Genomic DNA, 26,826 nt, shown 5'->3' on the forward strand with positions numbered 1-26,826 from the left:
CTTCAACCCTCATCGGATCCTCCATCGCCTCCCCGGCCTTCGGCGATAGTAACGAGAGCGGCGCCACATCCTCTTCCTCCATCTCCTCCTCCGCCGATGCTGGCGACCCTCGGCGATGGTAACAAGGGCGGCACTGCCTCCTCCGCCTCCACCTACCCCGGCGCCGGAGAAGGAGAAGGTGAACTCGAAATGGCGAACACTTCCTCGACAACGACCTTATCGCCTCCATCCACTCCTCTCTCATGCAGGTCTGTTTCGAGTTCTCCTTCTCCTTCTCCAGCGGAGCTGAAGACGAAGGAGGTGGTGCCGCCCTCATTACCATCGCCGAGGGCCGCCAGCGCCGGCGGATGAGGAAATAGAGGAAGAAGATGAGGCCTCCATCATTACCGTCGCTGAGGGCCGCGGAGGTGGCGGAGGAGGCGATGAGGGTTGGAAAGGGTGAAAACAAGTTACAAGAAAAAATAAAGAATCAGAGAGAAAAGAAAAAGATAATGAAGTTCCACTATTTTAAAAAAATATAGCACTGTTTTAAAGAAAACTTATATTGAGAGAAAAATAATAAAAGTTACACTCTTTGAACGAAAGTTGCACTATTTGGACGAAAATTATACTATTTCTCCTCTTTCTCCTCATCTTTCCACTTTGTTTTAGTGTGGAGGAGGAGAAATAGTATAATTTTCGCCCAAAGAGTACAAGTTTCATTCAAAGAGTGCAATTTTCATTAAAAAAAGTGTAATTTTTTTTAAAACAGTGCAACGTTTCTCTGAAACAGTACATCTTCATCATCTTCTTCTTTTCTCTCTGATTTTTTATTTTTCTTATAGAAAAAAGTATTTTTTTTCTTATATGTTATTCTTTATTCGTTTTATTTTATTTATTTTCTATATTTTTTTCTTGGCTCTGCTCTCACCGCGCTCACTCTGAGTCCTCCTTCGACGCCAGTGTCGGTGCCTACGCCGGCGAATGCGGAGTAAGAGGATGCAGCGCTGTCTTCGTTATTGCCGTGGAGAGTCGCGGAGACAGTAAATGGGGGTCAAAGAGAAAAAAAAAAAAGAACAAGAGAAAAAAAATGAGAGGAAGAGAACATAGTGTTACCCTCTTTACTATCGTATAAAGCCGGAGAGGCGATGGAAGAGGATCGAAGAGAGAGAAAAAAAAAAAAAAAAAAAAAAAAAAAAAAAGGAGAGGGTCGCAGCGCGGTCTTAGCAAGGTCAGAGGCGAGGAAGGTGGGGGTACGGGGGTGAGGGTAAGGGTGTGCCGGACAGAGGCGAGGCGGGCGTCCTCCGCCTCTGCCGCCCTTTAGGAGGAAAAGATAAAAAAAAACGAGAGAAAAAAAAAAAAAAAAAAAAAAAAANAAGAGGAGAGAAAAGGGATCAAGTATATTTTGGTCAATTTATTGAAAACCCATTTTGAATTTGCAAAATCCAAAAAGGCGAGCTATCTTTGCAAAAGCTTAAACTAGTGAATTTTTTATGCAAATTGGCCTTAGAATTTTCTTTTTTTTCAATTATGTTTTATAGGACAATTGAAATATGTACGGTCAAATAATATTTAATCTTTATCTCAGGTTTGTAAAAAATGCTATGTGACAATATTTATTGTCCTACAAAATATGCCCAACTAAATTTTTCTGTTTTGTAATTATGTTTGTGATTGTTGGGAACGGGAGTGAGGAAAGAGATGGGAAAGGAATAAGTCCCTCCAAATAGGATAACTTGTCCAAAAGGGGTACAGTGACACGGAATAACCATACCCTGTGTCTCTCTCAACAGGATTAAGAGTATTTGTCCGTGGTCACACGAGTGTTTGCCATGATGTACAGTGGAAGTGCTGTGCTTTATCCAAATCCAATTCCAATTCCAATTCCAATTCCCAGGGTATAAAATCTCTTACCCTTTATTTCTTTCCACGGGAGTTTCATAATTTGCACAAGAAGTGGAATATGTTTGTTGTGATTTGATGCTTGGATGGAGAGATTCTTGTGCTTTGTTGAAGCATTAATTAGGTGCAACATGGATCATGAGATGTACTACTTCAATGTGCAGAGGATGGTGTTGATTCTATTGGTGATAGAGTTTCACATTCCAATTGGTTGGAGGAGAGTAGTAAATTGGATGATGAGCACAATCTACTTGAGGTAAACTCAGAAGCATAATTTGGAAACTGAGGATCCCTGTTTAATTTGCATGTTAGAATTTGGTAACTGAATTGTTAATTTTAGATACATTGTTGTTTAAGGTCCCCGGCTTAGATTTATGGAAGATAATAAATGAAGTAAAGGCGACGTTGGGCGCGATCAACGATGGAGAGATAACCATTTCGGCATATGACACTGCGTGGGTCGCATTAATAGAGAAACAAGACGGAGGCAGTGGCCCACAATTCCCGTCTTGCGTACGATGGATCGTCGATAACCAACTTCATGACGGCTCGTGGGGCGACGCTGCCATGTTCTCCGCCCATGACAGGATGATCAACACTCTCGCTTGCATTGTCGCATTGAAGTTGTGGGGTGTTCACCTTGAAAAGTACGAAAGAGGTACATTCGATTTATGTCGTGTATAACTGATCGAAAGACTATTTACTAGCTGTCCTTACTAAGGAATTGAGAACAATTCTTTTGTATGATATCAGAATCGGAGGTTGTGAGTTCGAATCGTTAATTTTAGTGGGTAATTGATATATGAAAATTTGACGTTTGGTTATTTTGTTAGGATTATCATTTCTCCGCGAGAACATGTGGAGGTTGGCGGAGGAGGAGGCAGAGCTTATGACTGTTGGCTTTGAGATTGCTTTCCCTTCCCTAATAGAGATGGCCAAAAACCTGGGCCTGGATACTCTTTATGATGATCCAGCCTTGAAGGATATATATGCAAGGAGAAGTCTAAAGCTCAAGAGGTATCACTTTTCACTTCTCCTAATGTATAGTATTATAATTAAGGGGTTAATCGCGCCATCAACGTATAGTGAAGTTTCATTTAAGGTAGTTGGTCCAAAGTGAAGCACCAAAAGTAGTATTTTCAAAAAGTGATATTTTATCAGTTTTTTGGTTTGAGAAAATGAATATAAAAATCACTTTACAAAGGTGCATTAACTAAATCTCACTTTTTTAACTACATCTCAAAATATTTCTAAGTCATCAAATGAGAAAAGCTTATCTAAAAGGTTATATTTTGGTTTGAATTTTAATTTTTAAATTTATTTTTAGAATTGAATTTAAATTTAAATTTGAATTGAAATTATAAATTTAATTTCACATTTTGAATTTTTATTTGTAGTTTCAAACTCAATACAAAATTTTTAAATTCAAATTTGTAAATTTACGTTTTTATTTAAAATTTAAATTTAAATTTTTATTTAAATTTAAATTTGAATTCTAGTTTTAATTTTTTAAATTAAACTTTAAATTAAAATATTTAAATTTTAAATTTTAAGAAAATTATTTTTAGCTAGAAATTTCAATTTGAATTTTAAATTCAAATTGCTCCAAACTATAAATTCAAATTATGTATTGAAACTTGAATTCAATATATAAATTTTTAAGTTGAAATTAGAATTTGAATTTAAGTTTGCACTTTGAATTTAATTTCAATAATGAGTTTTAATTTGACCTTTGAATTTGAATTATGAATTTAAATATTGTCACGCCCCGGATTACACGTTTCCCCGGGCACGCTATCAAACCCGCCGTATACGAAGAAATTTTTCCTGTATACGAAGCGAAGCTATACTGAAACTGTAATCAAACAATACTACAATCAGTAGTATAGAGCTGCTAGAAAAAAAAAAGAACTGAAAGAAAACCAAGTTCCATAGACATACATAACATCGAGGGTACAAAACTACTCGCACTGGCGAGTTAAACATCTATATGTACATGAACTCAAACCAAAATACAACTACCTGCGGAAGGTACTCCATCGTCTGGAAGGGCTCTAGCTCGCAACGCCCTTGCCACGATCGGTCTCGGAAGATGCAGCAGCCGGAACAGAAAGCTCTGCAAAAAAGAGAGATAACAACTGGGCGTGAGAACTACTGTAAAAACAAGTAGTCCTCAGTAGGTGCCACCCTCAACATCATCGGTCCATCCACTAAGTCTACAGAAGGGAGCTGGAATAGTAAGTAATGCTGGAACCAATCTACAGCTAAAACCACTATACTAACATACTCTAACACTAACAATCTGTAGAAAAATGTCAATCATGACCCAATCTCACTCGGGACTGTAACCATATCCGTCCCAGAGACTGTGAACACACCCGTCCCGCCTGTCGAAGCTAAAGCGATCTTCACACTAAGCAATCAGTTGATAGCAAGTCCAAACAAGACACCTCGACACCAACGCAGCAGCACTAAGCCCGACTCCGGAGTGGCACTCGTGGGCGCTACCCAACTGAGTATGCAAGCGTATCTCTATCGAGCTCAAACAGGCTCTCACAGGCTATAGTCTAGTACACAGGGTCCAACTGGTCTAATAACCAACGAGTCACCTGCTCTCGGCACAAACTAATACCAAAACGGCAATCTGGGTCCACCGTCAACCCAAACGGCCCTCAATAGTTCGAAACAGTCTGAACACTACTGTAAAAATAGGCTAGACATCTCAGCACGAGCGTAACAGCAATCTACACTACCTGGGGTATCCACCATACTGATACTGCGGCGATACCAAGTAACAACGGCTCCTGAAGCTAAATCTGGTAGTGTAAGCATACGACGGGGTATAATCGCAGTTTTCTCCTAAGTCATATCCAAGTCCAACATGTGCAAATAGATATAATCAAGAGACGAAGCTCCAATTCAGATTTTGAAGATAAAAACACAAAATCCATGAATCAAGCAATTTCTATATACTAAACAACCCGATGAACACATGTCGACTATATAGCTACTTAGAAGGCAAACCGACAATTAACCCACCTCAAAAGCTACTCCCAACCCGGCGGGAAGTCGAAAACAGCGAAACCACACTCTCACCCGGCCTCCCGACGACGCTACCACGACGAACACACGCTCGAACGGCTCCCCGGCGCGACATCGGCGTCGATCCGAGCTCCAACAGCAACTCCACCACGCACGGCCGAGTCTAGAGAGAGAGAGGGGAAGAAACAAGCAAAACTCTCTCTCTCAGCCTCTCAACACATGTATATAGCAGTGGGGAAGGAGGGTGACACGTACGAGACATGGAAAGACCAAAATACCCTCTCACCTACCCTGGTGTACCGGTACATGGGTGGTTGTACCGGTACAAATGGCAACCCGAGAGCAGCTGCGCGGAAACAGGTGAAGTGTACCGGTACACATCCGATATTGTACCGGTACAGAAAGTATACCGATACACCTCTGATGTTATACCAGTACAATAAGCAGAAAATTTGCAATTTGCAGATTCCAATGCTGACTCCTGCTCTCGCGTCCCCACTGAATCCGTTTTGCGTCAATTTCGCGCCAAACGCGACTCGGACTTGTCCCGACACTCTCACGACGTGTCGACAAGCCTCCACTGCTGTACTCCAGGGATATCACAAATATTCAATTTGAATTATGATTTAAACTCAAATTTAAATTTTAATTCAAATTATAAATTCATTTGAATTCAAAACTTAAGATCAAATAGTACATCAAAATTAGATTCAAATCATGAATTCAAATTATATATAATCAAATAATCAAACAATCGAATCCACAAAAATGTAATTTTCTATTTTTCACTTTATAGCAAACAAAATAATCAAATACAAAAATTACTTTCGTAAAAATCACTTTTATAGAAATAATTTTTTTCGCTTCAACCTCTTTTACACAATCAAACATGTCCTTAGGTTATAAAACATCGACTTATTGTAATTGAGTCTATGAACTTCTGTAAGTTTTGTCTCCATTAGTTCATTGTGTTGAATTTCTTTTAGCAACGACATTAAACTTTTCAGGATTATGTGGTTGCTGATTCAACTATCATGCATCAGAATTGGAATACTGTGTGCTGAGATCGACATTGTACTTTCATTAGCTCCTGTTGCAACTTCGTCACATCATTTCATAAAGATGTGAGACAGCAACTAAATAAATTACCACCCTCCCNAAAAAAAAGAAAAAAAAAAAATCCTCATTAGGAGAATCAAATAGAGTTTGATGCAGCAATTTGATTGAAACAGAAACTCAAGTTGGGTAACCCAAGCAATTAGTTCAGTAACCAACTTTGTATCTGATCCAAATAGAAAGCATTCCTGATTTATCCTATGTAACTTATATGAGCTATGTTTTAATACTCTATTTTAATTTTAGTCGCTTATTTCTAATCAATGAAGGATTAAGATTTATACGTAAAAAAAGATAACTTGAAATTCCATAAGCAGTACTGGTCACCAAGTATGTGAAATTAGGGGCTTTTTAGGAAAAAGAAAGAGCCAATTAATATTGAATTTAAAGAGTCAATGTTGGAAAATTTTGCATTCTGTGCCCATGTATCGTGAAGAGAATGAATTTTTAATTGGCTTACCGATTTTGAAGGCCGATTTTAATAATAATTTGTGATGATATTGGATCAAAGGTTTTAGTGATTTATAATTTAAAGTTAATTTTCAAACATAAAAACTTTATGTTTAAATAGTTAATAAAATTTATTTTTTAACTATAATATAAATTAAATCCAAATTTAAAATTTAAATTTCATCAATATTTTTGAACTTTAATGTTGTTTTTCAATATTGAATTCACAATTTGAATTTACATTAAAACATAGAAATCTTTTATTTAAATACATAATAAAAGCTGGGTTTCTAAGTACAATATAACTTAACTTACAATTTAAAATAGATTAATATTTTTGACCTTTCATGTTAGTTTAATATTGAATTAACAATTTGAATTGAAATATAATTTTTTTCTTTCTAAAATTTAAATTAAATTTCAATTTCAATTTAATCTATGCATCTATAAATATAAAGTTTAAACTCAAGTTAAATTTTAAAATCGAATTTATGAAGATTTGTCACTTATCAAATTAGCCATTATCTAATTTGATAAGTAACAAAAGTAAATTAGAAAACGAAGATTTGTTGGACGTTATCAAATTTGAAAATTGATTATTATATATTTTTTAATATTACCCTTATAATTGATATTAATTAATAAATATTGAGAAACAACTTGACAATTAATTAGTAAAGAAATAGAAAATATTCAAAAAATTGCAGTGGGTATGGCGACGGGCGCGGACAATGGCGACCAAGGGATGACGAGGCACGAACCAGTAAGATGGGACCCACAAGATATGGGGTTAGATTTGTACCAGCAGAGGGTGGGGAAAAGAGGAGAAGAAGGGAGGCGGTGTGAAGGAACTTGCAAGGTGCTGGGCGCGACGGGCTGTGGGCGCGGGCGGAACCGGCTGCGGGCTAACAAAAGGGGCGACTTATAGAAAACTGGGTGCGGCTGTCGGAGGGTTGACGGGGCGACGGGATGCAAGGTACAGGAACCATGAGAGAGGGCGGCAGGGTACGATTGCTTCAGACTGTTGGAGAGCTCGCCGTCGTGGAACTTGTGAGAGGGGCTACAACTTGCAACATTCGCGTCAGGCCGACTGAGGGCTCACGCGCATCGATGAACGGCCGGGCTGTAGGGTGTGGCTTCCGGTGGGTGGGATTTCTTGTGGGGTGGAGAAAGGGGGAAAAGGAAGAAGGTGAAGAATCATAGGGGATTGGGAGAGAGAGAAGAGGAAAAAAAGGGAGAGGAGGGCTCCGTTAATTAAGAGAGGGGTTGCGTGTGAGGCTTGCAAAAAAATTCAGCGGTGAGCAAAAATAAACGGGCCAAAGCAACATAATTAACGACGGGATAAATCTCAGAAAAGACGGCCAAAATAATATTGGTCGTTAAAAATCGGGTTAACTGCGCGGGAATCCTATCTATACATTTTTTACGACCAAATTTAACCCATTTCATTAAAACTTGGTCGTTAACGGTACAAATTCTTGTAGTGTAGGCTGAAATACTATCAGTAGCATCAAGCTATTGGTGCTATTAGCTTTTTAGCCATTGGATTGAAAAATATGCGGCTAGAATGATATATACCCTCTAGAATTGAGTGGGTGGTTGGTTGGTTGAATAGTATAATATAATAAGAAAAAATAATTAAAGGGTTAAATTTAACGATGGAAAACTCGATAGCACCAAGCCCATCGATAGCATTCCAGCCGGACTCTTAATTGAAAACCTATTAAGCAAGGTTACTATTGTATAAAAGTCGATCTTAATCTTAAAAAATGAATAATCTGATTTTAATTTGCCAGTGGATTGAAGCATTTCTCAATTTATGTACTGAATCTCTGGTGGTGCATGGAGCAGGATACCGCAGGAAGTGATGTATAAAGTACCAACAACAATTCTCCATAGCCTGGAGGGAATGCGTGGTTTGGATTGGGTTAGTCTTCTTAAGCTCCAATGCGTGGATGGCTCCTTCCTATTCTCTCCTTCCTCTACGGCTTACGCGTTCATGCAAACGCGAGACGAGAAGTGCTTCGACTACCTTCAACGAACGGTCGAAAGATTCAATGGAGGGGGTAAAGCCCACCAAACATACCGATTATATTCTTGCCATTGATGTAGATGCATCTTTAAATTCGCCTTTGATCTTTTAAAGTTTTTTTCGTGTGTGTGTGTGTGTGTGTGTGTGTGTGTGTGTGTGTGTGTGTGTGTGCGCGTGTGGAAATTCAGTGCCTAATGTTTATCCGGTCGACCTATTCGAGCACCTTTGGGTTGTCGACAGATTGGCTCGTCTTGGTATCTCTCGGTATTTCGAGCACGAGATTAAAAGTTGCGTAGATTATGCGTCCAGGTACTCGTGTCTCAACAGTAAATCCATATACAAGTGTAAATAGTTCGCTGAAACAATTCAAATTCTCTCGCAATATGTTCTTCCTGATTCAATCACTTGTGCATTACAGATACTGGACCGAAGAAGGGATTTGTTGGGCAAGGAATTCTCCGGTGCACGACGTGGACGACACGGCGATGGGATTCCGCCTATTACGATTACACGGATATGATGTCTCCTCGAGTGAGTAAAACTATTCAACAAAATGTCAATTTTATCCCAAAATGAAGTAGCTTAAACCAATGCCAATGACATAACATTCAATACAATGGCTGGGATCAGATGTTTTTAGGAAATTTGAGAAGGATGGAGAGTTTATTTGCTTCGCGGGGCAGTCGAGCCAGGCAGTCACCGGGATGTACAACCTGAACAGGGCAGCACAGTTATTATTCCTGGGAGAGAAGATATTGGAGCGCGCTAAGGGCTTCTCGTACGCGTTCCTTCGAGGAAAGCAAGCTTGCAACGAGCTCACTGATAAGTGGATCATCGCCAAGGATTTGTCAGGCGAGGTAACTTTACTTTCAAGGTTGAAAATTTTCGCAACAGAATAGTTTCATTGAATCTGATCCATACTGTTCTCATTTTAATAACTATGAACGGGATGGCAAAGGTACGCAACAAATACTAGATTCTATAAATTAAGTAAATTTTGAGAAACTCGTGATTTATCAATAATTTTCTATTGAATTTTGGCAAAGTCATTGCTTTTTTCGTAGCAAATAACTAGAGAAAAAAAAAAAGGTAAGGCATTACATGAACAATTAACAACTCATTACTAACGAGCAGGTAGAGTATGCGCTGGATTTCTCGTGGTACGCCAACTTACCACGTATAGAGACTAGACTATACCTGGACCAATATGGGGGCGCCAACGACATCTGGATCGGAAAGACCCTTTACAGGTAATTCATTTGGCAAATTCACAAAATAGGTTCATTGAATCAAATCAAATCTATATTTAAATACTAATCAGGTTTAATGAATTCGCTCTGTCAGAATAGTGTAGTTCTGACAATGTACTATCATTACCAGAGAAGTAACGCGGCTGTCAAATGTGATCTTTCCCCCGTGGGCTAACACTTGTGGAATAAATGGCCTCCTTGCAGGATGCCGGTTGTGAACAATGACCTGTACCTTGAGCTCGCCAAAGCGGACTTCAACCAGTGCCAGGCTCTGCATCAGCTTGAGTGGCTTGGCCTCCAAATGTTAGTTCCCTTATATTCCCCATCTTCCTAACTTTACAACATCATATCCATAACTATACATTGTTTTATTATTAATGCAAAATCTGTAGAGGTTACTTGTTAGTACCTGCAGATATATAATCATTTCAGTACCTCCTCCTATCATCAACAGCTTAAAATAACTGTTTTCTATCTGCACATCCGTACATCCCTTACCATTTGGCTACTTTAATTTCTACCATTAACCTTTTTAAAAACTTTCACTTTTAAATCCAATTTTGGTTGGATTGGAAGCGTGAAATGGAATGGAAGATAGATGTAATTGTAGGGCATACAACTGTGCCAAATACGTAGAATGCGAATTTTAGAAAGATTAGATACAGAAATTCAATTACGAGTTTGTGAAGTGACATGAAGTTCAGATAACTTTGCTTGCAATTTTACCTACTATAAATGATGATCAGAACATATTGACCCTGCATGGGGTTTCATGTTGCTCAGGTGGTACGAGGAGAATGGTCTTGGAAAGTACGGAGTGAACAAGAAGAGCATGTTGAGGGCCTACTTCTTAGCTGTGTCATCTATATTCGAACCAGACCGGGCGGCCGAGCGACTCGGGTGGGCTCGGACGGCCGTGCTGGCCGACGCTGTCTCAGCATACTTCTGCAGTAAGTCATGCACGGAGGAGATGAGGCTGCATTTCATCCGCGACTTCCTTAAGGGCGATGTCGATAAAAGCTGTGATAACAACTGGATCAGGTTGGTGTTCGCATCCATCTTTTTCACGTGTTCCGATCGGTTTCCTAATATCTGTGCCAGTAGGCAAATCAACTCTTTATAACAATGCATGTCATGTGCAAATTAATCTCGAAGAAATTAAAATCAATCGCATGAAAAATATGAAAGAATTTGTAAATGAGTTCTCCTGAAAGCATTCCAGCCAGCCTGAAAATAGAAACGTAAACAGTGCGAGAAGGGAAAGCAAAGTGCTTCCGGAACCATATTTTTTAAAGCGTGATGTCGCTAAAGAGCACAAATTTTAATATTGACAAATAAATTAATTAAATTTAGGCACTATTTATTAATTAAATTTGATCAGCTTCAATATATCTAGTTTGATCCTACGAAAGGTGAATATATTAATTATACTTTTTTCCTTCCAACTTTGAATGCATCCGATTAGAATGATTTTTAACACATGCATTGGCGATCTACACAAGGGTTCAAAATGCATACAGGTCTTATAGATTATTGCTCTTATATATTGTTGATAAATTAGCGTTCATAATTTAGAGGATTTTTAATAGTGCGTGCATTACCAATATAACAATAGTTACCAGCTAATAGAGCTAATAGGGTGCAATCCTAAGCGCAAAAAATTATTCTCCACATAAAGAAACCGTATAAAATACTTTGTGAAAGATCCAAAACAGTTTTCTATTGCATTAAACATACAGATTAAGAATCTCGATTTGATAAGGAACAAGGTTCTTGTCCTACAATTTTTTTTCCCGCTCCTTAATTTGCATCTATGTGCATGGTTAGTTGTCATATCAGACTATTAAAATATATGCTACATTACATTTCATTATAAAATATAAAACTTAATTTTAGGATTTGAAAAATTTAAAGATTAATAAGAATGAGTAAATCTCAACATTTTAAAATATTAGGCCCCGTTTGGTTGCGGGATAAGCGGGGATAACGAAAGTTATCCCCGCTATTCCGCCAAACGGGATGAAATTTGGCCGGGATATTTTATCCCGGTCAAACCTTGCTATTCCCGGTTATCCCGGAATAGCAAGGGATTTGCTATTCCACCATTTTGGTGGAATAGCACTATTCCAATGCTTAATTTCAAACTTAATTAAAATTTACATCTATAGCCTAGGTGTACATGTATCAATACCCATCAGATTAACATTACATGTCACTTTACACAAGCGGCAGATGCTGCAGCACGTATTTACTAGTACATACATACGCACTTGATTAAGGACTTGATTATTGATATATGAGATTCCAAGTTTAAAATCTAATTATTTCATATTTTTAACGGAATTCGTTTCTTAAAAAAAATAAAAAGAAAAGAATAATTCTACATATTTACTCTGAACTCTGGAGTACCATTTACTCCAATTGTGAGCCACACGACCCCACTGTGCTACAGCCAAAAAAAAAGAAAGACTAATTATAGATAAGTTATACAAGCAACACTGTGTGTGTGTGTGCACTTGGTTGTGTCTGTTGTGCTTTCAGATATTTTTTTAAAAAATAACATAAAAAAAATTTAAAAAAAAAGATTGTCCTTTATTACTGTGTCATTAATTATATATGTCATTATAAAATTATATATGTTATTATAAAATGATTGATAATGGCCGTGACGGGTGCGACGCAGGTCCGGAATGGAGAAGACAGAGGAAGGCCTGCTGGGGCTCCTCCACCAGCTGATCGACCGCCTTGCCTTTGAGGCCGTCCCGCCGCCGCCACTCGAGCGCCGCGCCACCCGGCACGACCTGCGACAAGCGGTGAGCTTAATAACATAACCCAAATTAATTAAAATTTAATTCTCCTACTAATGTATATATATAATATAACAAAATTAATTTAGGATTTATGCTTCATTTTCGTCCTAAATACCAAATTAAATAAGTAAATAATTAAAGATTAAACAAAACGCACGCATCTCTCTACCAGTTAATTAAGGTGTAAAATAACTATACAATTACTTATCCAAAGCTACTATTTTTGTACGTGCATCTGAAAACTTACGTACATGCATGTCCTACAAAGTATGTGCGTAAACTTTTTTTTTTATATATAATATTTTTTTTTCTTTTCTTAGCACAGATATTTCATGCTGACCACCCAGAAAAAGCAGCAATATTTTTAGGATCATACACAAATTCTAACTTTGGAAAAATATTTAAATAAATTAACATATTTGCAAGTGTATGCAAAAAGAAAAAAAGAAAGCATGCACCATTGGTCCCTGAACTTGAATTTTCACTTTGCTTCTCTCAATCTTTTGATTCTTTTAAGATAAAAATATAAAAAACTTGTTTAAATAATGGATCATTTTCAGCTGAATGTTCAATCTTTCATATTTTTTTATTTTGCTATCCAGTCTTTTAATTTATTTGATTTGAGTCTATTGATGGTACTTTGATTTTGAAATTTAAAATAATTCTTATTTTAATAAATTTACAGTTGTGAGAATAGCAAAAAAATATAGATTAAAAGTTGCAGAGTATATATTCAACTTATTTTGATATAAAAAATAATAAAAATATATATAAATAATAAAAAGATAATTAAACAAACTTGGTATAAGCTTTTAATAAGTTTATCATCAAGATTTATTTTATATTTTTTTCTAGTATTTACCTAGTGTCTCTTAAAAAAGTAGTTAGATTTTGTCTAAATAATAAATTTGTTAATAGTAATATAGAGATTAAAGAGAAAAATAGACAAGTGATATTTATAAGAAATAAAAAATATACAAGATAGACAAATAAAAGTAATCTAAAATATAGTATAGAGATTGATAAAATACAATAATACAGTTGTGTCTATGAAAAAAAGTATAATATAACAAATAAAAATAACACTAAAATATAGTATAGCAGCGTATAATTAAGTCAAAATAAAACTACTGAGATGCTGTGTCAGTAGGGGTGGAAACGAGCCGAGCTCGAGCGAGCTTATGTCAGCTCAAATTCGGCTTGAAATTAATTTCGAGCCTAAATCTAGGCTCAAGCTCGGCTTGAAATTAATTCGAGCCGAGCTCAAGCGAGCCTAATTTCGAGTCGAGCCAAGCTCGAGCTCTAAACGAGCCGATTGAAATTCTCGACATTATATAATCAATAGTTTAATTTTTATATAACATTACCTACAATTTGATGCAACATGTCCAATAGTTCAAAATACAAAATAATTGCAAGAAATGTGAGCTAGGGTGACTGCCTGACTGGGTGAGGGTCTGAGGGAGAACGAGAGAGAGAGAGAGAGAGAAATAGAGAAAGAGAGGGGAAAAAAATTAGGGATTTGAGAATTTGAATGTTATCATGTTTTAAGATTATGTGCAACAGTGAGAGTCTAAAAGAGAGAGTGTGTTATGTAAATTTAGAGTTTGGCTCAATTGCACGGTTGTACTTGTTGGATTTATTTTATGGGCCAACAATAATAGTCCAAATTAAATTAAAGCCTATATATAATTAAAATACATTATATTTATAAATATTTATATATANGATATATATATATATATATATAGAGAGAGAGAGAGAGAGAAAGAGAGAGAGAGAGAGTGTTCGGCTGAGATACTATCGATAGCACCAAAGGCTTGGTGCTATCGAGTTTTTCACTATTAAATTTAATCCTTTGATTATTTTTACCTGTTAGATTATATTATTCAATTAATCACTTACTCAATCCTAGAGGACCCACATTATCCTAACAGCACATATCTTAACCTAAGGGCTAAAAAACTAGTAGCATCAATAGCTTTGTGCTCTTAATAGTATCCCAGTCTAGTTTTATATATATATATATATAGAGGATTTGATACTTTCGATATTTTGACCCTTAGATCAAAAATTGTACGGTACGGTTGAGATGATTGCGATCCTCATAGGGTTGAGTGATCCCCACATAATAATAGTATTAATTTAAAAATTATAAATAATTAAATAGACCGATTTAAGGGTTAAAAAGTTAAAAGTATCAGATTCTCTATTCTATTAGTCTATTTTTCTAATAGCATAGTAATTCTACTTTAAATTAGAAATGCATACCAACTCTTTTGTGTTGGCATCATATCCGCAGTGGCATCAGTGGCTGGTGACGTGGAGGGAGGAAGGGACGAATGGATGGGCCCACGCGGGGGCGCGGCGGTCGGGGACGGAGGACACGGGGCTGCTTTTCGGCCGGACGGTGGAGATCTGCGGGGGCCGGTTCGCTCCGACGGATCAGGCGGTGGACCAGCCGGAGTACGTCCGCCTCACCCGCCTCACCTCCTCCCTCTCCCGCCTCCTCTCCCTTATAATTAGGAGGAGGAGGACCACGACGATGCTCCTCTCCCTGCAGGTAACATCCTTAAAAACCATGCCTTTCCTCTAATTATTACTTTTCAGAGGTTTTTTTTTCTTTTTTTTCTCTTACCCATGTTTTAAAAATGGTGACGAGTAAGTACAACTCGAAAATTTTAGTAGGTCAAAGATTTCTCGTTAAATTGGTCGTTCTAACTGCTGATTGAATCAGCAATATCAGCACGATATTATAAATATTTTCTTACTTTTTAATTTTATTATATGAAATAATGTAGATATATTATTATTTTAATATTATAATTGAGTATATAAAATACTGATTGTTAGACCAAATTAAATAAAAATAAGATTTCAAGTTCCAGCTTATATCGATACAGAAATTTATATTGATTTGAGATAACTAATAATATTTCAAGTTCCAGTTTATATCGATCTAGAAATTTATATTGATTTGAGATAACTATTAAAATAATTATTACGTGAATTTGCATATACACTAAGTATGTATATATTATTATGTTAGTATCATACTTAATTATAAAATATTAACGTTTAAACCAAATTAAGTAAACATGAATATTCAAATTTTATTTTTTAATAAGACTAATTGATTTTAAACCGTTAGATTTCAATATGAATCGATAAAAAGTATTTGACCAGTTTGATTAAAGTCCGCACTAGTTCACCGGTTCAATGGTTAAACCCTCAATTCCAACAGTTTAAAGTGATTTTTTAATTTATCCGGTTCAAATTGTAGAACCGAACTGTTTTATAGACTAAATTGCGGTCAGATTGGTCGAACCGCTTTATAAATTGAATACCATTTGAGATTTTCGATTGTACAAGTCATACAAACCACTGGTGACTGTATACTAGAGCAAAGTTTTTTTTTTTTTTTTTTTTGAGAGATAGGTAGCACGCTACCCGCTTCGTTTATTTCATTTAGAAATAAATTTAGCTGGAAATGTGAATCAACTAGAATTCGAACTTGGATCTCGAGTGCCAATCACCAAGCCTTTTACCACTTGCTTTAGGGACGGTCGGTATACTAGAGCAAAGTTAACTGAATTTTGAAAAGGCCAAAGCACATAAAACTACAACGTTCTTACAAACAAGATTCACCAGCGAAAATATATATTAATTATAATAATATATTCGTCCGCTTAAATGGCGGAAAAGTATAAGCTTAAGAGGGTATTTATCCCTGCTGTGCGGCAAAGTGCCTTAATAATGTACTTTCTTAAGAGGTACTTTTAGGAGAAGCACCGTACCAAAAATTTTCCGATAGATAATTTCTGTAGCACAAAAGAAGCCATAAATTAATTGAAACTACTGGCTAACCTGTTAGATCTCATTTTGGCATTCCCTACAACAAAAGCTTTTCGTATTTGTTCAAGACTTGTCGAAAGCTGGTGAAGCTGAAAGCAGAAGCAAAATCAGGCGCTAAACGGTTTGAGCGCCCAACTTAAAGCTTTTGCGAACTGAAGTCAAATAAACTTTTTCATCGAAATTCTGTTTTGTCATCTGATCTTATACTAATTGGCAGAACCATGTTTAACAGTTGTACGACAGTTTCAGTTTGTTTCGTGGCTTAGACTTTTAGTTCTACTCCTAGAAATTCTCTACTAGTAATTCGTAATCTTCATATTCTTTCAACTGTTGAGTTAATCTCATTCATTCCGTTTGACCAGGGTGTGGCAGAGAAGGACACGATCGTAAACAAAATCGACGAGGATTCGAGGAAGTTGATTCCGAGATGCAAGAGCTAGTTCAGTGTGTTCTCCAAAGTTCCAGTAACCTCAACAACACCACCAAGCAGACATTCCTGAGTGTAGTGAAAAGCTTTTATTATCTTGCTCATTGCCCATACGCCACTCTCGACACCCATATCTCCAAAGTGATCTTTCACAGAGTGGTTTAAACCAAATTCGATGCAATACAAGCACCATATTTCAGTGCATCTATGGCATCTATATATGTATCACCATGAACTCATCATATTTCAGTGTATCTATGGCATTTATATATGTATCATCATCATGAGTTCAAAAGCTACTACTTCTAGCAAATTCTCCAACATCAAATAAAAGTTAAACAAAAATTAGTGGAGGTTTAATTCAGTCGTACTCAAGTTCGTCGGGTGTGATGGCTCTTGTGAGTGGGATAATGGATTTCTTTTCGGCATCTCGCAACAATGGCTTCCTCATATCCGGAGTAAATGGCAAACCAGTAACATCACAAACAGAATAAAATCCACACCGGAAAGTACCCCATCACGACATCGATCAAAATGGCACGAGTTTGATCACTTACAGAGCCCATCTTCTTCTCCAGAGTAATATCGCAGCACCCTTCGATAAACCACATAGCCAAGCTGCCGTGGGGACAAAGGAAAAATAATAATAATAATAATAATAATTTAAACTACCATGAACGAATCTAATTTGGTCATGACCCATGTAACAAAGAAAAAAGAAGGTAAATAACTTTAGTGTTTTAAAAAGGTTCCAAAATTAAAATTCTCAACCAACATGCATTAGAGATTTTCCGTAATCCTGGAAAAATTCTAGAATGCAACGGATATATTGATGACGTGACGTAACAAATCAATCAAATGTCTCTAAAAATATGTCCCATCATGATTGTAAAAAAATATTTTTGTTGTACTTTTGGTTGAAAAGAAGGAATGTGATTGGCTTGTTATTAATGACGTGGTGCAAGTGTGATAGTGTAGAATTCCTCGTAATCCAGAACCAACACATTCTGGGTGTTTTATTCGCCCCATAGGTTAAACCTCTTCTGACATAAATGGAAGAAGCTTTTTCATAATCATGAGTAAAAATCAACTCAAGAAATGAAATTTGAATTCAAAGTTGAATTCAAAATATGAAGTTAGATTTGAAATTTGAATAACAAAATCTGAATTTGAATTTAAAATTCGAATCCAAAATCAAAACTTACATTCAAAATTTGAATCCAAAATTAAATTTTGGAATTCAAATTTTGAATTCAAAATCTATATTGGAATCTAAATTGAATTCAAAATATGAAATTTAATAATTTAAATTTAAAAGTAAATTTAAACCTCAACTTATGATTCAAAATAAAGCCAAGAGTATTTTTGAAATTCTGAAAATATTTTTGAATTTCTCGCACTCGGAAATAAAAAATACCCACTGTCTTCTACGTTAATAAGATTCTTCTTTCTACGGAAATTTTCTAGTGTGTTCCCAATATAATATTACCTCCGAAACTACTGAACGATATTATCCAAACTAGAAATTTATTACAGATAGCAAGAACCAAACATACCAGACTAGTGTATATATTTACATAAAAAGAAATGCAGTGCATCATACGACGTCATAGTGCATGGTAAAGCTATTATAAACATATGATTTATAGGTCTATCATAAAAGTCGCTCTGCATGGCTTCAACTAACATCTATAAGAATTGCTTCCAACCTTTATTAAATGCCCCTCAGAAGAATCATATAATGGACTAATTAGTTTCATGAATCTACAAACATGGCCTAATAACATGATAAGACAATATAATAATAACAGTTAAGCGACAAGTATTTAAGTACTGTGATAAAACAAAAACATCTGATGTCGATTGACTTTACAAACCATGAAAGAAATTAAATACACTATAAATAAAACTTATCTAGCCGTTTCATCAGGAAGGAAATTTACAGTACATCGTCTTCGAGATCAATGGAGATTCCGAGTTATCAAACCCTCAAATATGGTATAGAGGTCTTTGTTGTCAGGGCCAAATATCTCCTCGGCTTTTCGTAGCGTTTCCTGGAAACCAACAAAATAAAGATTAGTGACCACAGAACATGGTAGCAGTAAGTAATTTGCAAATAAATATACCTCTCTGGTTTGTTTATGTGCATTCAATTCTTTGACATTGGAGAGAAAAGCACTGAAGTGCTCATACGACAACCGGCTCCTACATGAGAAAGAAAAGCCCAAATTGTGTAAGTCATCAACTCAATGAAAAGAAAGTTCAGCTCTGTCGGTTTGTTTTAGCAAATGGAAATCAGGCACTTTGTTCTGTACAAGAAAAAAAAATAAAAAAATAAAAAAACATTTATTCATTAGTCAAGTATGAGTGTATGACCCCATAAAAAAGGATTGGATTACTTCTTATGGTTTGTCTAGAATGATTCTGATTTAATTGATGGTGTGTTTGAAGCAGAAGGAGCTCTTATAGTATCCTCACAAACAGAAAAAGACTGATAAGTCAGTTCAATAATAATCAAGTGACATTACTTTTTGGCCCAAACAAAGGACGATATGATACAAAAATGGACCTGGTTCTATCATCGATCAAATATTTCCATATGAAAACAAGATGGATCGCAGTTTATGTAACTAGCCATCTTCTGTCGCATTATGCAAATTATGCAATTATAACACTGCGACTGGCAATTTTTACCGGACTTGGCGAAAGAACTCTTTCCCATCAACCCGTGTTCGTCCTGAAACAAATCAAATGCATACATGAGAAAGTTGAGTACTTGGCAAGCAAGTTTCTGTCCACCAAAAATTCCAAAGCAAACCTGTTTGGCTTCCCATGTCAAAAGGAGAGGTCATCGAGCTGTGATGACTTGTTGGCAAGGATGAAAATATGGATGACCTTTCGTCAAACATGTTCCTTGTGGTTGCGAATGAGATAGAATGCCGTCTTGGGGGGGAGTCTGGAGGAGTAAGCCTTGGTGTGCCACCAAGTGATGTTGAAAGAACATGGGCTCTGCTTTGTTTGGAGCCTAAAATAATTGAAAACAGTCACAATTACTCCAACTTTTGAAGTGAGAACATTAATTAATTATATAATCCAATCAAAATTAACTCCAGACAATATAGATTTAGCGTACCATCTGTTTCAACATAAGCAACACTATCCTCTGAAGTTGGGCTTCCAGATTCTGACAACTGATTCGGAGTAGAAGACGTTCTAGAGGTGGGAAGTCCAGCATCAGATTCTAACAAAATGTACAAATAAGTATAAACCTCAAGAATCATATGATAACAAAGAATTATGCATTCAAGGAGTAAAAATTAATATAGTGATGTACCTCCAGCCGATGATACGGTTGAGAAACTAGCGGTGTCAGACACCTTTACCCTGGGAGCTCCTACTTGCTGCAGTCCATCAATGTCATTTTAGTGTATCAACAGCGTTCGGATTTTTAATCACAGATGGAAGAAACCTTAGACAAGTATCATTATATCAAACTGAGGCTTATATGTTCGTAGTAATAAAAGAGATCGATTCACTCACAGGGTTTTCTTCCTCTTCCTTAAGTGATTGCATGAGTGTCTTTTTAAAACCTTCCAGCTGCACAGGACAACAACAATCATGGGAATCCAAAGGTTAGATATTGAGCAAGTTATTAAACAGAACCATTCATGGCTTCTATTTTTCTTAGCTAAAAAGTTTGTGAATATATGCAAATACTCAAGTGGTGCTTGATAAAGAAAGGCATTCTACATTAAAATCCCTTGTCCATCTCTATGCCATTTGAAAAGATCTTCTAAGGGGCTGTTTGGTTGCACGCATTTGCAACTACGGTGCAGTTGCAAATGCATACAAGCCCAACTGCTGCAGTTCCAATTGTATAAGAAGGTCCAACTGCTGCAGTTCCAACTGCAGCAGTTGGTGAGGAATAGAATCACCCACAAATTAACAATAATAAATAAATAAATAAATAATATATATATATGGATAAATAAAAATACTTGTAAATAAACTCATACTAATAAAATTTTTTAGGCAATACAAGCTTTGTGCAAAAAATTAAATTTTTTTAAATTTATTTTATTTAAAATATAAAAATAATTTTTTTCTAAATTTTTATAGAATGTGATTGTGTATGTTAACTTAATAAGTTTTAATCAATTATAATTATTAAATTTGATAAAAAAATGAGAGAATCGTTTAAATTTTTAAAGTTTGATTTACATATTAAAATTAAATAAATTAAAAATTTTAAATGTGTCGATTAATAAATTGAAGAATTGTTGAAAAATATAAAAATATTATATATATCTATATTTATTTATTTATAAATAGTAAGTTTAAATGATTAATAAAATTATACAATTATTTTATGCATAGTGAAGGTAATCTCACCACTCTATCTGAAGAGGTGACAAAATTCACAAATACAATTATCATCTTCATATTACCAAACAGAAAAAATGTAACTGCAGCAGTTGCAACTGTATAAAACCAAACAGACTAGGTGTAGTTACAACTACAGCATTTGCAACTGCATGTATTTCCAACTACACTGTTTCTACAACTACATCCAACCAAACGGCCCCTAAGAGAAGTTGCTCCATCCAAAAAAAAAATTTGATGTTATTCTCGAGAAACTATAAGATGGATAACCAATTTAGCATAGTAGATTACCTTTGTTATCACAACATAGAGAAACATAGTTTTAATTAAGTATGAAACACGACGCTTTTTGGTACTAAGGCAGACGCGATAATGTCATACTTTTAGCATTAACAAAATTGCCAAATATAATCACATAATATAATAAAACAGGTGTACAATGACAAACAAAACGCTAGTTCAGATAAAAACAATTCAAGAATAATAATCGGAAAGTAGGGAACTATTCCCAGAATTGATTAAGGAAAAGCCAAAATAGATCAGAAATTCATAGAATTACTGGCAGACGTGGTAACGTCATGCTTTAGCATTAACAAATTTGTCAAATATAATCATGAAATAGAATAAAACATGTGTATAATGACAAACAAAAAGCTAGTTCAGATTGCAACAATTCAAGATTAATAATCTGAAAGTAGGCATGTATATCCAGAATTGATTAAGGAAAATGAGCCAAAATAGATCAGGATGATCGATCCTCTTATTAGATTAGAACCAAGGATTTAAGTGTCGTGACACGGGGTCGTGCCGGAAACTTTCCGGCACGGTATGGCACGGTCCATGCCAGTCACAAAAAATTTATGTGTGCCGACACATAATAACATGAAATATTTATTCTCTTTAGCAACAAAATATTTTAACTATTTATTATGTATTTTTATCAAATCTGACCTCTATTGAGAAAATTACTTACTAATTTAAAAAATAGAGAGTTTTGAGCTGTGTCATCGACACAGGGGCTATATCGTGCTGATATCTTGCTGATACGATACAACACAATAGATACAGCTCGTGTCGATGAGCACTTAAATCCTTGATTAGAACTAATTCAATTCTTCGAAGCTGACGTGAAAGTTCACAAAAACTACTAGTGTTGACTGATTCTTTAAAATAATAATAATAATAATAATAATTTCTTGAAACATCAAAGAAGCCAAATTTAGAGCTTTTGGATGTCCTATTTTGGTGCATCAAAAGAAAGAATGTTGCTAGTGTAAACAAGCCAAGTAAATACGATATGAAATTCACTTACAAACATACAATTAACATACAACATTTTTTACTATTGTATTAAAAAGGTAAACACCATGTACTAAACAAAATTGTAATGTGGATTACTCAAAATCATTGATCTGAAAAACTCCTTACATCAACCAGCAAAGTAGTCAATTTTGAATCCCTTGATTACATGTTAAAATAGTTCCAAACCAGCGGTTTTAATTTCAAGATACTTTTAGAGGTCCTACTTATAGTTAATGATATAAATATTCTAATATTGATGTTGAATTGAAGATATAAGAGCTGTAACTTTCTCTCTCTGTGTGGTTTGTATTAGTTGCACTTTCCTAGACCAGATAGAGAGGGGGACAGGCCACCACCTCACCAATTTAATCAACTGAGTAAATACAGCGTCCCATTGAATGTCAAGAATTTCAGGCAATTAGCCTCATAAGTCATTTAGAATATATGTCACGTCTAACATAGTTCCAAGGAAGCACTAGAAAAGAAAGGTTGCGTTCAGGATGAATTGTTAGAGCCTATTTATGAGAAGAAAGCCTATGCTGGTAGCAGAAAACATTTTGAAGATAGACCAGTACTTTCAGTTATGCCATTTCTCTATCTCTTAAGAGGCCTAAGAGGCGATTCCTACCAGTTCCTAAATCATCCTTAACAACGTTCGTCAAGGCTATGCCCAATTGGTAGTTCAATTGCCTAGTTGGATCCAAAAGGAAAAGACAACATGGAAATCTCTCTCTTGCCTCCTTGCTTCTCTTAGTCTAAAACGTCTTAGGCGTAACTTATGATACAATAAGCAAGGAAGACCTAATTATTATTCAAAAAATAAGTCTATCATTCATAGGGAAATAGTAGATGTGTTTTAAGATTTTGGATGCCGAAAAACAACATAGAAAGAACGTGTAAGGATCATAATGACGCTTCAACACAAAAATTCAAGCATATTCAAATAAGAAAGCTATAGTCTAGTAGATTATATGAAAACTACCATGAAAAAGCATCTGACTCTACCATGAAAAAGCATCTGACTAGTATCTTATGACATAGGTAATGACAATCAATTGCTCTAAAATCTTAAACTACTAGAGAATGGTGTTTTACTATTTATATTCAACATTCTCCCTAATGTCTGGGTTCGAGTGTTTTTTAATAGGCCCATGACACGGGCATGAATTAAATAGAGGAACTTCAGTGAGACCAAAAGCCTGAAGTGAGTCGAACATAGGAAGCTCTGCTTTGATACCATGAGAAACAACCGATCACCTTAAATGCTTAAGCAAATGAACACCTAAGTAATAAATATATTAATTCAAATTGGCCTTTGCTTCGAAAAATAAGTTAGTTCCAACAATCTCAACCAGAACATAATAAAAAATATTGCAACAATAGAACTGATAAAGAAAATGTGCAATTAAATAGAGGAAGCCTGGAAAACAATTTAAATAACCAAATTATATGACCTTACTTTTCTTAAATTTGAATTTTTAAATGCAATGAATTCATGTTAACAATCAAATAGCATGATATTTACGAATAATATAATGCCCCAACAGTCCCACATCAGATGGGAAAGGAATTGTGAACGAAAATATAAGGAACAAGAACCCTAATACTAATAACAGGGATTAAGCATTTTGAGGTGGTGGCTCACTGGCTTGGGCCCAATGAATTATTACTATTAGTGAGTTGGGTCGTTATAATTGGTGTCAAAACCAGTTTACCAGCCGGAAGTGTAAAATGGGTCTCACCTGACAAGAACGTCAAGGATAAATGGGAGGAGTCTATAACGCCCAATAGTCCCACATTGAATGGAAAAGGAATTGCAAATGAGCATATAAGGATCAAGGACTCTAATATTAATAACTGGGCTTAAGCTAAGCATTTTCGACTGGTGGTTTGGGCCCAATATGTTATTAATGCTATTGTGCTAGCGAGCTGGGTCGTTACAAATTATTATAGCCATACGATCATTCATATTTTAAATTTGATGTAAATTCGACATAAGATTAACGAGACATAAATGAGACTTAAACACTATGATAATTATTGTAACCAATTTCTTATAATAAATGACCATTGCAAAAGGTTCAACGAATTTCTTGGGGACAACTTGACTAATGCTTCGTGGATCCTCTCAAAACTTGGAAGATAAGGAGACTACTTTAGCAAATCAAGGAAACACAAGCAAAGTTCAGGTAATAGCTTAACCTTGGTTTTGGAAGTATAACCCACACATCAAAAGATAACATGCTAGCAAAAGCTCAAGTTACTTGTGATTCTTTTAAGAATAATGGTATAATACAAATATGGATTGCCTCTTGCTATAAATCCTTTACCTTCAGATATCTTTTGATAATTGCAATTAAACTAGTTACAGCTTTTATTTTCAAATGTATCTGATCTATGAGTTGAAACCATCAAAAATCTTAAAAAGCATTGGGGCTAGTTATACCATTGGTCATCCAACTTACAGTCAAATTTCAGTACTGCAATTTATTTCAGTCAAGGCATCAAACTTCAATTTTGGTTTCAATTCAGTCATTACACAAGCTCCAATCTATTTTTTCTAATGAAATAATGATGTAACAGTTGATTCAACTACAAAGTGATTATATGTCAATGTCCACTAGTTGATTTAATTGCTATATCATCTCAGCATTATATCTATTCATCAATTATGCCACCTCAAAAAATGTGGTTGATAACTGAATGAGCAGCCAGATCACCTCCTAGGCCCCAATTGATACATTAGCAATCAAGTCATCTACAAAGAGATGATATGGTAACCTAATTAGCTAGCAATTTATCTTTCTTTTTTTTTGGAAAGTACGCCAATTTGTCACTAGTTAGAAAAATTACATGAGTTTGACAAAGCAATCAAATTAAAACAGAAATTGAAGTACAGTGATCTAAATGAAATGTCACTTAAAGTATTCACCAAAGGTCCAAGAATGACTTCACAAAGTAATAATACCTTGGAGATGTCTCGGTTGAGCTTCTTGACGGTGTTGGAAAGTGAAGCATTCTCGCTCAACAGGGTCTCCTACACCAGTTACCCAAAACCCAGCTGATGACTTTAAGATCATCATGTATGATCAATTCTCTATAGTAGAAATGTATGGATGCCCCCAAAACTACAGGCCATTTAGAAATCGCCCCCTCAACTTCATTTCTTTTGATTGACACCGCCTTAGCTCTTGCCTTTTCGGAATTGGGGATTTTATCCAACTAATCATTTTATCAAATTTGATGATTGAATTACTTTTTAGCAAATGAAACTAAAATAATTAACAACTAGTAGTTAATAGAGCCATCAAAGTTTAACAAAATTTCCAACTTGGCTAACAAGTTAAAGGGGGCCAATCGCCAAATTGAGGAGCCTACTTCAAAATGGAGTTGAGGGGGTCTCCACATATTTTCACCTTCTCTTTGCTATAGAATAACTAAGTTTCATTTGAGCTTTTATACTTGAACTGAGTTTAAAATGTTAGCAAATTTAATGACTCTACGAGTTATTAACCTTCAATTGCTCTAGTTTTATTTGCTAATAAGTGATTCAAATCATCAATGAAATTGATAAATTTCCAATTTTTTCTTAACTAAAATCACTTGATTCCAGAGGGAAATAAAGGTTGAGAGGGTCTTAATAAAAACAAAAAGTTAAGAGGACTATTTCAGAATCGGCTATTGTCGAGGGGCTCTCAATACTCTAAAAAAATAATTTAATTAATCCAACAGAAGGATGGGAAGAGGAGGAGGGGGAGGGGACCTTCTCTTCTTGGGCTTGGTCGAGCTGGTGGGAGAGGTCGGCAAGGGAGGCGTCGAGGGTCTCGAGCTGGGCGCGGAGGTCGGCGACGAGGTCGTCCTTCTCGGCGAGGCGCTGCCGGAGGCGGGCGGCCTCCGACTCCAGCCGCGAGACGCGGCCGGCCAGCGCGATGGACGTGATCTTCCGCGCCACGTCCAGCTGCTCGAACGGGTCCGACGGCAGCACCGCCAGCACCTCCTCCGGCAGACCGAAGTCCGGCGGGCCGCCGCCCGACTCCGCCGGCGCTGCTGCTGCTGCCGCCGCCATCACCACCACATCGTCTTCCCTCCTCTCACTTCACTCTCTCTCTCTCTCTCCTCGAGTGCTTTTCTCTTTGTTTTTCCGTTCTTCGGATTCTTTTTTTTTTTCAGGAAAAATATAACGAATTTTAAAATTAAGAAAATTCGGACGGGAGAGGAGGAATCAGCAGGGATTAGGATTTGGATAGAGGTAAGGGAGATCGTGTGGTTGTGATTGGT

The 26,826-nt window shown here is 36.0% G+C and overlaps 2 protein-coding genes and 1 long non-coding RNA gene across 4 annotated transcripts in view; 1 reads left to right on the top strand and 2 right to left on the bottom strand.

Moving 5' to 3' along the window:
- LOC109709088 (ent-copalyl diphosphate synthase 1, chloroplastic-like) lies at positions 369-17,300 on the top strand. The gene is given in 15 exon segments (XM_020231158.1): positions 369-438; positions 2,046-2,137; positions 2,239-2,539; positions 2,715-2,898; positions 8,341-8,555; positions 8,710-8,830; positions 8,940-9,052; positions 9,152-9,378; positions 9,656-9,771; positions 9,976-10,074; positions 10,555-10,812; positions 12,455-12,584; positions 14,884-15,144; positions 16,799-16,840; positions 16,843-17,300. Coding segments are annotated over 15 exon segments (2,415 nt in total). The 3' UTR covers positions 17,029-17,300.
- On the bottom strand, positions 3,780-6,081 carry LOC109708712. Its single transcript, XR_002215815.1, has 2 exons — positions 4,921-6,081; positions 3,780-3,997 (listed from the first exon to the last, which is right to left on the bottom strand). It is a non-coding gene; the product is annotated as an uncharacterized LOC109708712 (long non-coding RNA).
- The window catches only part of LOC109708713 (uncharacterized protein At4g15545), an 8,331-nt gene continuing 56 nt past the window's right edge, over positions 18,552-26,826 (bottom strand). The window contains exons 1-9 of one of the 2 annotated variants that reach the window (XM_020230527.1): positions 26,312-26,826; positions 25,517-25,585; positions 20,404-20,460; positions 20,198-20,264; positions 19,997-20,104; positions 19,682-19,888; positions 19,558-19,600; positions 18,990-19,068; positions 18,552-18,917 (exon numbers count right to left, since the gene is read on the bottom strand). The exon at positions 26,312-26,826 is cut by the window's right edge and continues 54 nt beyond it. In XM_020230527.1, the coding sequence (XP_020086116.1) occupies positions 18,825-18,917; positions 18,990-19,068; positions 19,558-19,600; positions 19,682-19,888; positions 19,997-20,104; positions 20,198-20,264; positions 20,404-20,460; positions 25,517-25,585; positions 26,312-26,614 (1,026 nt within the window). In that variant the 5' untranslated portion in view covers positions 26,615-26,826 and the 3' untranslated portion in view covers positions 18,552-18,824. The remainder of the gene's footprint in view (positions 18,918-18,989; positions 19,069-19,557; positions 19,601-19,681; positions 19,889-19,996; positions 20,105-20,197; positions 20,265-20,403; positions 20,461-25,516; positions 25,586-26,311) is intronic. The other variant, XM_020230529.1, reaches the window with a different exon arrangement.

The sequence above is a fragment of the Ananas comosus genome, linkage group 4 (assembly GCF_001540865.1).
Source record: "Ananas comosus cultivar F153 linkage group 4, ASM154086v1, whole genome shotgun sequence".
Lineage (NCBI taxonomy): Eukaryota > Viridiplantae > Streptophyta > Magnoliopsida > Poales > Bromeliaceae > Ananas > Ananas comosus.